Genomic DNA, 14,746 nt, shown 5'->3' with positions numbered 1-14,746 from the left:
TCACCGACGGCATAAGCGAATCTTATCATTTATATAGTTTCACCCTAATTTTAGTCATACTCCTGAACTTTTCTGTTATTTCCGTCATCGTTTCTTCGCTATGTAAATTGAACAGTAGGGAGGAAAGACTGCATCCCCGTTATACGTCCTTCTGAGTACGAGAACCCTGTTCTTGGTCTTATTGTTCCCTTTTGGTTGTTGTACATATTGTCCATCACCCATTTCTATCCACAGGTAACTCCTATTTTTCTCGGGATTTGAAATGTCTAGCGCCCTTTTTCCATAGCCGAATGTTTTTCCTAGATCGCGGGGTTCAATGAACCTATTACGATATTCCTTAAGTTATGCATCCATTATCGAGTACAACGTCAGAACTGCCTAGGCTGTGCCTTTACCTTTCCTAAAGCCAAACTGGTAACCATCTGACACATCCTCTCATTCGTCTGAATATTATTCTTGTCCGCAGCTTGAATCAGCGTAGGCATACGTTACATAATAGAACTTGAGAGGACACCCATGGTGAACGAGCGATCGTGGGGCAATGAAACTTCCTGGAAACATTTGTGTAACGTATAAACCATTGGAAGAAACTCATCTTAATTTCCTCATTAGCGGGTCGATCATCCCCTTGAATAATTATGAATGACTGTGTTGGTAAACTTCTACGTTATTGGATTATAAAACAGCTGAGCAAAATTCAACGTACTCAAACAGCTTTCTCTTTACTTATTCTGATCATCACCAAACTGACACACAATATTTTTTAGCGCAACGCAATATGACGTTCAATAATCAATACAAAAGGGTGGCCCTGACTAATAATAAACTACACCTTTTATGAATCACTTACCTCACAAAAATCTTCGTTACTCGAACTACTGCAATACAGCGAGCGCCAATACTGCCAATACTGCCAGCTAAATAAAAGATTCTAATTACTGAAGGCACTAACTACTGATAGGCATAGTTAGCCAACGAAAGATTTTGATAGAGAACAAACAATGTATTTACATTAATAATGTTCAAAATTCATCATATATACAGTATATTTCCTTTTTCTGGCGGACACAGGTCCAGATCATCCGCTTATAGTAACCTCTCAAAACTCTGGCATCTCTCTCTCTACATCCACCACTGCTGGCGGCTCACCTCCAACTGCCCAACGCTACGCGCTGGTCACGTCCAACTGCCCAACACTACACTAGTGAATATTTCAACAATGAGTCCAACCAGCCACAGACTGCACACAGCGCAGTCAGCGATTTTCATACAGAGCACTACGTGGCGTTACCGACATAAAAATCTAAACAGCCTACTTACACGGGTAAAGTTCGTTCATTGCGTACCATGTTTACTTCCAAGGTTACAAACGTTCCTCGGTGTAACGACCATCTGTATCCGCGACAGTCTGGAACCGTACCACAGACTCCGTTTCACAACTGTTCTTAGCATGTTTCGAATGATGGACAATAGAACGTTCAGATGTGGTCGTACATCTCGTGCACTGCTTGAAGATAGTACATTGCGTCCAGCATTTTCAGCCATGGCAACAGTAAATTCTTCAACAATTTGTGGCGTAATTTGCCTTCGGCCTCTTCCAGGAGTGATTCCCAAATCGCCAGTTAATTCGAACATCCGAATCACGTTCCTCAATCCCACTGCAGAAAGAGGATTGGTCGATATTCCTTTAATGCGCCGACTCTCGCAAACAGCTTCAGCTGTTGTTTCGACAATACGGATTCTCGTCGAGACACATGCTGACGGCCTGCAACTGCAATGCACACTGTCTCTATGTCTCAACCCTACGTCACCGTACCTGTGCCGGCGCCTAATTGCAAGACATGAAATTAACACTCTTAAAAACACAAATCCTGCAGCACACACTCTGAACATCCAAACATATTATAAAATTGGATGTATGTATGAGTGTGCATGTGTCCCACATTACCTCCTAAGCCACTGGATCTACTTCAACCACGCTTGGTACACATAACCCTTACTGTTAGACAACAATTGCTGTCGGCGTAAGAACCACCTAACTGTCATTGTTCAGGAGATATGACGCTATAAACACTGACATTTGTGAAAAACTGTCATATTGTGCATGGCGATACGTTTATTGCTTCTTTGTTACTAATTCCATTCGAAACATACACTCCTGGAAATTGAAATAAGAACACCGTGAATTCATTGTCCCAGGAAGGGGAAACTTTATTGACACATTCCTGGGGTCAGATACAACACATGATCACACTGACAGAACCACAGGCACATAGACACAGGCAACAGAGCATGCACAATGTCGGCACTAGTACAGTGTATATCCACATTTCGCAGCAATGCAGGCTGCTATTCTCCCATGGAGACGATCGTAGAGATGCTGGATGTAGTCCTGTGGAACGGCTTGCCATGCCATTTCCACCTGGCGCCTCAGTTGGACCAGCGTTCGTGCTGGACGTGCAGACCGCGTGAGACGACGCTACATCCAGTCCCAAACATGCTCAATGGGGGACAGATCCGGAGATCTTGCTGGCCAGGGTAGTTGACTTACACCTTCTAGAGCACGTTGGGTGGCATGGGATACATGCGGACGTGCATTGTCCTGTTGGAACAGCAAGTTCCCTTGCCGGTCTAGGAATGGTAGAACGATGGGTTCGATGACGGTTTGGATGTACCGTGCACTATTCAGTGTCCCCTCGACGATCACCAGTGGTGTACGGCCAGTGTAGGAGATCGCTCCCCACACCATGATGCCGGGTGTTGGCGCTGTGTGCCTCGGTCGTATGCAGTCCTGATTGTGGCGCTCACCTGCACGGCGCCAAACACGCATACGACCATCATTGGCACCAAGGCAGAAGCGACTCTCATCGCTGAAGACGACACGTCTCCATTCGTCCCTCCATTCACGCCTGTCGCGACACCACTGGAGGCGGGCTGCACGATGTTGGGGCGTGAGCGGAAGACGGCCTAACGGTGTGCGGGACCGTAGCCCAGCTTCATGGAGACGGTTGTGAATGGTCCTCGCCGATACCCCAGGAGCAACAGTGTCCCTAATTTGCTGGGAAGTGGCGGTGCGGTCCCCTACGGCACTGCGTAGGATCCTACGGTCTTGGCGTGCATCCGTGCGTCGCTGCGGTCCGGTCCCAGGTCGACGGGCACGTGCACCTTCCGCCGACCACTGGCGACAACATCGATGTACTGTGGAGACCTCACGCCCCACGTGTTGAGCAATTCGGCGGTACGTCCACCCGGCCTCCCACATGCCCACTATACGCCCTCGCTCAAAGTCCGTCAGCTGCACATACGGTTCACGTCCACGCTGTCGCGGCATGCTACCCGTGTTAAAGACTGCGATGGAGCTCCGTATGCCACGGCAAACTGGCTGACACTGACGGCGGCGGTGCACAAATGCTGCGCAGCTAGCGCCATTCGACGGCCAACACCGCGGTTCCTGGTGTGTCCGCTGTGCCGTGCGTGTGATCATTGCTTGTACAGCCCTCTCGCAGTGTCCGGAGCAAGTATGGTGGGTCTGACACACCGGTGTCAATGTGTTCTTTTTTCCATTTCCAGGAGTGTATTTTGCAGAGGGTACCCACACGTGTAGCGTGAATGGAGGGACGAATGGAGACGTGTCGTCTTCAGCGATGAGAGTCGCTTCTGCTTTGGTGCCAATGATGGTCGTATGCGTGTTTGGCGCCGTGCAGGTGAGCGCCACAATCAGGACTGCATACGACCGAGGCACACAGCGCCAACACCCGGCATCATGGTGTGGGGAGCGATCTCCTACACTGGCCGTACACCACTGGTGATCGTCGAGGGGACACTGAATAGTGCACGGCACATCCAAACCGTCATCGAACCCATCGTTCTACCATTCCTAGACCGGCAAGGGAACTTGCTGTTCCAACAGGACAATGCACGTCCGCATGTATCCCGTGCCACCCAACGTGCTCTAGAAGGTGTAAGTCAACTACCCTGGCCAGCAAGATCTCCGGATCTGTCCCCCATTGAGCATGTTTGGGACTGGATGAATCGTCGTCTCACGCGGTCTGCACGTCCAGCACGAACGCTGGTCCAACTGAGGCGCCAGGTGGAAATGGCATGGCAAGCCGTTCCACAGGACTACATCCAGCATCTCTACGATCGTCTCCATGGGAGAATAGCAGCCTGCATTGCTGCGAAAGGTGGATATACACTGTACTAGTGCCGACATTGTGCATGCTCTGTTGCCTGTGTCTATGTGCCTGTGGTTCTGTCAGTGTGATCATGTGATGTATCTGACCCCAGGAATGTGTCAATAAAGTTTCCCCTTCCTGGGACAATGATTTCACGGTGTTCTTATTTCAATTTCCAGGAGTGTATCATTGTCTCACACATAGATCAGGAGATACGACGTCATAAACACTGAGATGTGTGAAAAACTGTGGCATTGCACGTGGCGTTTAAGAAAATACTTTCTGCTACTAAGTCTATCAGCAACGTATTTCGCAGACAGTATCTACATATGCTGCTGAATGTATCAACGTAAATACATCATCGTCTGGCACAAAGAGTGACAATTATGACGATATAAACACAGATCTGTGAAAAAAATTGCGCTAAGACATTCTTACAGTGGAGTCAACTAAAGGGAATCCCTGACATCTGGCAGCGCATTTGAGAGGTTTCAGCTAGGAAGCACAAACGGCTACAGGTGATTAACGATAGCCGTGTATAGAGCCATGAAGAGACTTTGCCTTAGAGATGTTTGCAAAGCCGCATTGCAGACACGCGAAGGAGCTGCGCCCATCGTACAGAAACCCTCTGGGATCATCACACACAGGGAGCCTACTGCATAATTTCAATGGTGTTTACACGAATACATGGAAATGAAATTTTTTCGATATTTCACTGCAGTTAATTTTTAGTGTTGCACGCCTCAGTCGATTCAAACGGAACGCTCATATGATCCCTATATTGTCTGTCTGATAAAAACAGTTTACTCTCAGGAACGCGTAGACGTAGCGTATTGAAATGTCACATACTGATGTCAATGGTCCCTTAGTATTGAAAAAGCTTGAAGCTTCTTAGTCAGTGTATTCAAAAGATACGGCCATTTACGTCACATGTTTTAATACTCGAAAAGTAATTCATCAAAACCTATAGAGTATTTCCCGCTAGCCTAGAATCACGAAAATTGGCAAGAAGGAAAGTTTCACAGTACAACAAAAGGAAATAATCCGAAAACTGTAAATCTCTAATAATATCACACGAAAAACCAATTGTTTCGTCATATCTAATCTGACGGTCTCTCCGTGCGTCTGTTTTTCGCAGGGACGGGTCGACGTATCAAGTTTACAGTTATGTCACATACTAAAGTCTATGGTCTCTCGGCTGTATAACAAACGTTAGCTCCTAAGTCAATGCGATCAAACGGTTGGGCCATTTATGACACACGTTTTGATACTCGCAAACTCACTCTTTAAAACCAATGGCGTACTTGCCGTTGATCGATGATGGTAAAATTTGGCAAGAAGTAAAGTTTCACAGTAGAAGTAAAGGACAAAATTCGAAAATAGTTGATCTGTAAGTGCAGCACGCGAAAAAAAATATTTCTTTCTTCATTTGTTATGTGACGTCAAACTTGAAATTAAAACAGTCAGTAATTCCACATTCAGCCTGACTGGGTCGCAATGGTAAAAATCGGACATAAGGCAAAGAATGACTTTAAAGCTCATATGATGCGTTTCGGAAGTTATCCATCATCAGGTATTCAGGAGCAGCCTAGTCTAAAACAAGCGTAGGCATTTGAGGCCGACTGCAGAACAATTCTACTGCAACTAATGCACATTTCGCGTAAGGGTCACGAAGATAAGCGAAACTGAGGCTCGTATGGAGATACATAGGCAGTCGTTTTTCCCTCGATCTGTTTGCGGTGGATCAGGAGAGGAAATGGGTAGCGGTGGCACGTAGTACCCTCCGCCATGCATCGTACGCTGGCTTGCGAAATATGTATGTAAATGCTGGTATAAAAATGCAAGAATGGCAAACCTTAGTTATTTTGGATAGCTTAAATTCTCATCAGCGTGAACACCCACATATTTTGAAGTTTCCAGTGTAGTATCTCTACATGTGGAGAATTGAGTACGTTGTGTCGTTTCGAAACTGAGAGTGAAACTATTCGCAGAAGTCGGAGGGTACCCTGTACCACTGCTACTCACTTCCTTTCTTGCCCCACTCGTAAACGGAGCAGAGGAAAAGCAATTGTTTATCTGCCTCCGTGTGAGCGCTAATTTCTCGTATGTTATGTTCGTGGTCCACACGCGCGATGTGTATTGGAAGCAGCAGAATGATTTTGAAAAGTCAGCTTCAAATTCCGGTTCTCTAAATTCTCTCAATAGTGTTCGTCAAAAAGAGCGTCGCCTTCCCTCCAGGGATTCCCATTTGAGTTCCCAAAGCATCTCTGCAACACTTGCGTTTTTGTTCGAAACTGCGAGCAACAAATCTAGCAACCCGCGTCTGATCCGCTTGGACGTCTTCCTTTAACCCCACCGAATGCGGATCCCAAATACTCGAGAAGTACTCTAGAATAGGTCACAGCAGCGTCCTATAAAGCAGTCTCCTTAACATGTGGACCACGCTTTCCCAAAATTCTCCCACTAAACCGAAGTCGACTTTCTCCTTCAACACTACAATCCTACCCGTTCCATTTCATTTTGCTTTAAAACGTTATGTCCAGATATTTTATCGATCTGACTGTGTCAAGTACCACGCTGCTAATGCCCCAGTCGAACATTACGGGATTGTTTTTCCTACTCATCCGCATTAACTTACATTTTTCTAAATTTAGAGCTAGCGTCCAGTTATCACACCGACCACAAATTTTGTACAAGTCATCTTGTATCATCCTTCCGGTGCACCACAGCATCATCAGCCCACAACCACACGTCGCTGCCCACCGTGTCCGTCAGGTGATTTATGTGCATCTTGTTCCCTTCGATCCACTCACACATCTGGGAACCTACTCCATTTGCTCGAACCGTCGTTAAAAGTCTACAATGGGGTATCGTGTCAAATGATTTCGGAAATATAGAAATATAGACTCTGCTGTTGCCCTTCGTCCATAGTTCGCAGTACACCATATGAAAAAGGGCAAGATGTTTACTAAACCGTGCTCATTCGTGGACGTCAGGTGTTCGGTCTCACGGAAATTTATTACATTCGAACCCAGAATATGTTCAAGAATCCCACAGCATCCGATGTTAAGGACAACAGTCTCTAATTTGGCAAGTCGGTTCTTTCACCCTTCTTAATTACAGGAGTCACCTGCGTCTTTTTTCCAGCCGGTAGAGACCTTCCACCAGGCTAGAGTTTCGCAGTAAATGCAAGCTAATTAAGGACCTAGTGCCGAAGAGCACTGTTCGTAAAACAGAACTGGGATTCTGTCCGAACCTGGTACCTCATTTGCGTTCAACTGTGTCAGTTGTTTCTCTACGCTGTGGGTATTTATTACCATGTCGTCCACATGTCAGTCACTTCGATGGTAAAACGACGGTGTGTTTGTACGATTCTCCTGCGTGAACGATTTCTTAAACGCGAAATTTAAAACTCAGGCTTTAGTTTTGCTATCTTCAAATGCCACACCAGACTGCTCAACAAGCGACTGCATGGACGGGTTAGATACGGTTAGTGATTTTACTACGTAGGACCAGAATTGTTTCGGCTTCTCTGTAAGATCTTTTGCTAAGGTATGACGGTGGTACTAGTTATATGCTTCGCGCATCTCTACTAAAGTTTGCCTGTGGTGATTTTCTCGTTCTCTTTTGAACGAAGAGTGCGACAGCCTTTCATTTCTGAGAATTTTTCCGAATTTCGATGTAAAATCATTCCTTGAATCGCTATTTGGATTGATTACATTACTAGCGTCACCTCCAAAATGAACTAATTCTGCTTTTTGTATATTAGATGCAAGGTCGGTATCATACGAGGGTTGGAACTTGAATAGTGGCAACTATTTATTCACAAGCGATACAAAAGAGTTAAATGTTTGCACCTATTACTGTCCTTCAAAGTAGTCACATACATTGTGTAGAACCCATTGCCAGCCATGTGGAAGTCGTAGCATACCGTTGGCAGAGCCTGTTCTTTTGATGGTGCGAATGGAGCGGTCTACTGCCTGTCGAATCTCTGGAACAGTTCTGAAGTTAGTGCCACGAAGTGGTTACCTCATCTTCGGAATCAAATCAAAGTCACAAGGACTTAAGTCCAGGCAGTATGGTGGATGGTACACTATATCCCACTCTCATCGACTGAACAGAGCATTGTCGTGCAAAATGATGGGTGGGTTGCGTAGAAAGTGTAGCCGCTTCTTTCGCAAAGCTGGTCGCAGGTGATGCTCCAAAAACGAAAATTAATACTGTGCATTGACGGTCTGCCGTGGAGGAACGTAATGCGTTAGGATAATACCATCAGAGTCGTATACGAGAATCACCATAACTTTCACCATACTGGGGCTCTGACGCACTTTCGACTTTCGCGGCGACCCATAAAGACGCCACTCGTTGGATTGGCGTCTCAGATTTAGCTCGTATAATGTGCCCCACGTCTCATCCAGTGCTCCGATACGGCGTAAGAAAGCCTCTCCTTCGCACTGATGGCGCTCCAAGTGCGTCTGAGCTACGTCGTAACGCATCCGTTTCTGAATTTCCATCAGGTCATTCGGAACCCATCGTGATGCAATTTTTCAAATGCCCAGGCGTTCCTTCACGATGTGAAGCACAGACGTATGCGCTAGTCCGGTTTCGTGGGCGAGCTCTCGAATCGTATGTCATCGATTACTGTCCACTAACGGGGCAACAGCATACACTTCTTCTTCAGAGATGCTAGGACGACCTGCCCGATGCATGTGTGCCACAGTTTGCCTACCTTCGTTGAAGGCTTTTACACAGCGTGCCATTGCTCTGTACGACAATGCGGATTCCCCGCACGCCTGTTGAAGACGTTGATGACACTGTCGTGCTGTACGACCTCTGGCGCGTTCAATCTTGATCCAACATAGTGGCACCGTTACGATAGACCGCTCGCTCACAAGTGACTGTGTTTCCCTCTATCGTGCGCACGCCGGTGACGTGGGACGGGAGAGTCCATTCGCTCGGAGGTAAGGTAGGTATGTCAACAACGTGTGCTATCAGCGACAATAGCAGATTCCATTGGATGGTGTCTCCACAGCAATGTTGCCACTATTTAACTACGTACAGGAGAAACAAAAGTGGCCCTGGTATTGAACCTTATGGTACTCCATACGCGTTATCACCGCACTCAGGAGAATTTTCCCTGCGTACAGTCTTTTTTTTTTTTTTTGGTCATCAGTCTACTGACTCGTTTGATGCGGCCCGCCACGAATTCCTTTCATCTGCTAACCTCTTCATCTGAGAGTAGCACTTGCAACCTACGTCCTCAATTATTTGCTTGACGTGTTCCAATCTCTGTCTTCCTCTACAGTTTTTACCCTCTACAGCTTCCTCTAGTACCATGGAAGTCATTCCCTCATGTCTTATCAGATGTCCTATCACCCTGTACCTTCTCCTTATCAGTGTTTTCCACATATTCCTTTCCTCTCCGATTCTGCGTAGAACCTCCTCATTCCTTACCTTATCAGTCCACCAAATTTTCAACATTCGTCTATAGCACCACATCTCAAATGCTTCGATTCTATTCTGTTCCGGTTTTCCCACAGTCCATGTTTCACTACCATACAATGCTGTACTCCAGACGTACATCCTCAGAAATTTTCTTCCTCAAATTAAGGCCGGTATCTGATATTAGTAGACTTCTCTTGGCCAGAAATGCCTTTTTTGCCATAGCGAGTCTGCTTTTGATGTCCTCCTTGCTCCGTCCGTCATTGGTTATTTTACTGCCTAGGTAGCAGAATTCCTTAACTTCATTGACTTCGTGACCATCAATCGTGATGTTAAGTTTCTCGCTGTTCCCATTTCTACTACATCTCATTACCTTCGTCTTTCTCCGATTTACTCTCAAACCATACTGTGTACTCGTTAGACTGTTCATTACGTTCAACAGATCATTTAATTCTTCTTCACTTTCACTCAGGATAGCAATGTCATCAGCGAATCGTATGATTGATATCCTTTCACCTTGTATTTTAATTCCACTCCTGAACCTTTCTTTTATTTCCATCATTGCTTCCTCGATGTAGAGATTGAAGAGTAGGTGCGAAAGGCTGCAGCCTTGTCTTACACGCTTCTTAATACTAGCACTTCCTTCTTGATCGTCCACTCTTATTATTCCCTCTTGGTTGTACATATTGTATATGACCCGTCTCTCCCTATAGCTTACCCCTGCTTTTTTCAGAATCTCGAACAGCTTGCACCATTTTATATTGTCTAACGCATTTTTCAGGTCGACAAATCCTATGAAAGTGTTTTGATTTCTCTTTAGCCTTGCTTCCATTATTAGCCGTAACGTCAGAATTGCCTCTCTCGTCCCTTTACTTTTCCTAAAGCCAAACTGATCGTCACCTAGCGCATTCTCAATTTTCTTTTCCATTCTTCTGTATATTATTCTTGTAAGCAGCTTCGATGCATGAGCTGTTAAGCTGATCGTGCGATAATTCTTGCACTTGTCAGCTCTTGCGGTCTTCAGAATTGTGTGGATGATGCTTTTCCGAAAGTCAGACGCTGTGCTGTCGTTCCACGCACAGTCGCCAGACTCATATATTCTACACACCAACGTGAATAGTCGTTTTGTTGCCACTTCCCCCAATGATTTTAGAAATTCTGATGGAATGTTATCCATCCCTTCTGCCTTATTTGACCGTAAGTCCTCCAAAGCTCTTTTAAATTCCGATTCTAATACTGGATCCCCTATCTCTTCTAAATCGACTCCTGTTACTTCTTCTAACACTATCACATCAGACAAATCTTCAACCTCATAGAGGCTTTCAATGTATTCTTTCCACCTATCTGCTCTCTCCTCTGCATTTAACAGTGGAATTCCCGTTACACTCTTAATGTTACCACCGTTGCTTTTAATGTCACCAAAGTTTGTTTTGACTTTCCTGTATGCTGAATCTGTCCTTACGACAATCATATCTTTTTCTATGTCTTCGATTTCTTCACATTTTCGTGCAGCCATTCCGTTTTAGCTTCCCTGCACATCCTATTGGTCTATGAATTATTAACTACAGACTTCTTGTTGGTAAATGTCAAAACATCCACGTGACAGATGAACACCAAGAATTAACATTTTAGGCACAGGAATCGTTAGCCTGTGTGAAAGTTAAGAAGAGTACGAAAGTTTTTGTTGTGCCAGTGACGTAGGCGAAAGCGGAAGTGGAGTCGTGTTGACACCGTCGCGGTTCGCCGACCGGAGGTACTTGTGCGGAGGTTGCACAAAGGCGACGGACGGCGCGGGAGCCGGGGATTTCTTCCGACAGCGGCGGAGCCACTCTTGCGTGGCTGCGGCTGCGCTGGCGAGAGGGCAACGCGGCGCTAGACCGGTGGGGCGGCTGCGAGCCGGCAGGGCTGTCGGGTTGGGAAAACGGCGAGGCCCACATGGGCGCCGGCCTGGAACGCCGCACCGCCCTACACCACCACACGGTGCGCGCCTACTGTCCAGCAATGCCGGCCGTGACCTGTACACACTACATTCGATTCTGACGTCACCAGTCAAAGGCTCGCTCACTCACTCACTCACTCTCTCACGCTATCTGCCGTGTCCTACATTAATATACGAAGTGGTTATAATCAAAATTTTTGCTACTTGAGATAGGGTTCGTCTCAATATCCTGTAGAACCCAGTCCTCTAAATCTGATGTACGCACGGTGCTCCGTCTCCTGCACGCTCGTCTGTCTCAAAGGACCCATGATGTTGTGCGATGTCTTTGGCGTCTGTGACGGTACCCTTTCCTGGTTTAGCCGAGCTGTCTCTCGACGGTTTCCATGTGCTTCACCTTACACAAACATCTCAGCTTTTTCCTGACGCCTGCCGGAGTGGCCGTGCGGTTCTAGGCGCTACAGTCTGGAACCGAGCGACCGCTATGATCGCACGTTCGAATCCTGGCTCGGGCATGGATGTGTGTGATGTCCTTAGGTTAGTTAGGTTTAATTAGTTCTAAGTTCTAGGCGACTGATGACATCAGAAGTAAAGTCGCATAGTGCTCAGAGCCATTTGAACCAAGCCATTTTGTTCCTGACGTAAATAACGCACCATTCTGCTGTTTATAGTACGCTACGTCAATCACAAAGCTCGCAACAAACAAGGAACACAATGCGCGTGGTCAGACGAACCGTCATTCGTCAGCGCCACCTGCCATGGCAACGATACATTTCCGGACACATGATCGTAGAACTTTTTTCTTCCATTTCCAGTCAGGAATCCGTCCCTCGAGTTTGTCGTTTTTATTAGACAGTTCATCCTTTCCGGTAATCGAGACCATTATTGCCTGTTATTAATAGTGGCAAGGTAGTGGCCCTAGGGATTCCAAGATTTGTGAGAACGTCTTAATTTCAATTATATGAATGTGGCATAATGTCATGCAGGAGGATGGCTACAATTTATATAATAATCGGCAGTTCTCCGTTCAAGCTGACCATGTCGCATTAGTAAAAATCAAACATCAGGCAAGGAGCGACTTTATTGCCCATATGACGCGTTTCGCAATTAATCCACCATCAGATTTTCAAGAGACATTACTGCACATAGATGTAGCGTTTCAAGTTGTATGTGAAACTTGTACCCCTTGACAATAACGTCGTCTTCCCTTCAGGAATTCCCATTTGATACCTTGGAACGTGTCTGTAATCAATTCAGCTATCGGGAAAACCCAAATTACTGGGTTAAAGTATTTTGTGTAGATTCAAGCAATACTGACATGTGGAATAAAAATAATTCTAAGAAGTAAAATCTTGGAAACTCAAAATCTTGTTGTACGAAAACTATATGCAGCTCATCCACGTTCATTTAGTAAACACCCGTTTCAGGAGGAACGCATTTTCGATACTGCTTCACAGTATACTTATTCACTCATGAAGTGTATTATCAATTACCCATTACAAATCAAAAGTAACAATAACTTACGTATTTACAATACCAGAAGAAAAAAAGTGAGTCGTTATTCCACATTAATTTTGCCTTTAGAATTGAAAGGCGTGCACAATGCTGCCACGAAAACCTTTGATCAGTTACCGAATAACTCAAAATATCTGACAAAAAGCAAAGTTAAATATAAAAACTAACAGAGAAAGTTTCTCCCTGACACCTCCTTCAGTCCCGTAGAAGTATTTCTATTTCTGTAATCTGCTAAAGATTGTATGTAGGTATTACTAATTCGCCACTGTCTTAAGAAACATTTTTAAAAAGATAAAAGGAAACGCTTTTAAATGGTCAGCATGTAAAAATGTCGGCACGCACGCGGCAACATGCGATATATATGTTCCAAAACGTCGTGCATAAAAGAGAGGTTCTTCAAGGGCTCATACGTCGTGTTCTGTTGGCGACAGACGGTAGGATCTAATCTTTTGGATAGACCTTGAGCTAGGGACCATTCCTGTACCCAGCAGAAGAACCATCTTACAAGGGAACCTCCCCATCGCACCCCCCTCAGATTTAGTTATAAGTTGGCGCAGTGGATAGGCCTTGAAAAACTGAACACAGATCATTCGAGAAAACAGGAAGAAGTTGTGTGGAACTATGAAAAAAAAAGCAAAATATACAAACTGAGTAGACCATGCGCAAGATAGGCAACGTCAAGGATAAGGTGAGCTCAGGAGTGCCGTGGTCCCGTGGTCCCGTGGTTAGCGTGAGCAGCAGCTGACCGTGAGGTCCTTGGTTCAAGCCTTCCCTCGAGTGAATAATTTACTTTCTTTATTTTCGCAAAGTTATGATCTGTCCGCTCGTTCATTGACGTCTCTGTTCACTGTAATAAGTTTAGCGTCTGTGTTTTGCGACCGCACCGCAAAACCGTGCGATTAGTAGACGAAAGGACGCTCCTCTCCAATGGGAAACGAAAACATTTGATTGCAAGGTCATAGGTCAACCGATTCCTCCACAGGAAAACACGTCTGATATATTCTATACGACACTGGTGACGGCATGTGCGTCATGTGGCAGGAATATGTTGTCCACCCACGTAACTTGTACACTTGGCGAATGGATAAAAAGATTCTTCTACCTTGCCCTATTTAGGTTTTCTTGTGGATGTGATGATCACTCCCAAAAAAGTGATGAAAACATAAGAGTTTGTCACATAAACTGAAAATCAAAAATTAAATTTTTCGCTCGAGAGAAGACTTGAACCAAGGACCTCTCATTCCGCAGCTGCTCTCGCTAACCACGGGTCCACGGCGCTGCTGAACTCCCAGTGTCCCTGATATTGTCTATGTTTCGAACGGATTACTCAGTTTGTATATTTTGCTTATTTTTTTCATAGTTCCACACAACTTCTTCCTGTTTTATCGATTGCTCTGTGTTCAGTTTTTCAATGTCTATCCACTGTGCCAACTTATAACTAAATCTGAGGGGGGTGCGATGGGGACGTTCCCTTGTTAGTGTCACTATCCTACAATACAGGGTCAAAGTACGAACACCCACCGCTTAGACAAATAGAGCAAATCGGTTGGTTCATTTATAATTTGATGTCGTCTAGAGTGAACCTTAAGAAGCTTATTGAGGTACCTTTACTTCATAGGCGATTCCTTATAAAATCCCCAAAAATGTGTTTTTACCATTTTTTCGTATCAAAATCGAG

At 45.4% G+C, this 14,746-nt stretch overlaps 1 protein-coding gene across 1 annotated transcript in view; it reads left to right on the top strand.

Moving 5' to 3' along the window:
- Positions 1-14,746, top strand: part of LOC126252121 (arylsulfatase B-like) — a 366,034-nt gene that overhangs the window by 296,493 nt on the left and 54,795 nt on the right. The window contains exon 8 of the mRNA XM_049952986.1: positions 11,371-11,597. Within this exon, the coding sequence (XP_049808943.1) occupies positions 11,371-11,597 (227 nt within the window). The remainder of the gene's footprint in view (positions 1-11,370; positions 11,598-14,746) is intronic.

Source organism: Schistocerca nitens, chromosome 4 (assembly GCF_023898315.1).
Source record: "Schistocerca nitens isolate TAMUIC-IGC-003100 chromosome 4, iqSchNite1.1, whole genome shotgun sequence".
Taxonomy (NCBI): Eukaryota; Metazoa; Arthropoda; class Insecta; order Orthoptera; family Acrididae; genus Schistocerca; species Schistocerca nitens.
Note: the sequence above shows the minus strand (reverse complement) of the source record. Positions and strands in the feature narration are given on the sequence as shown.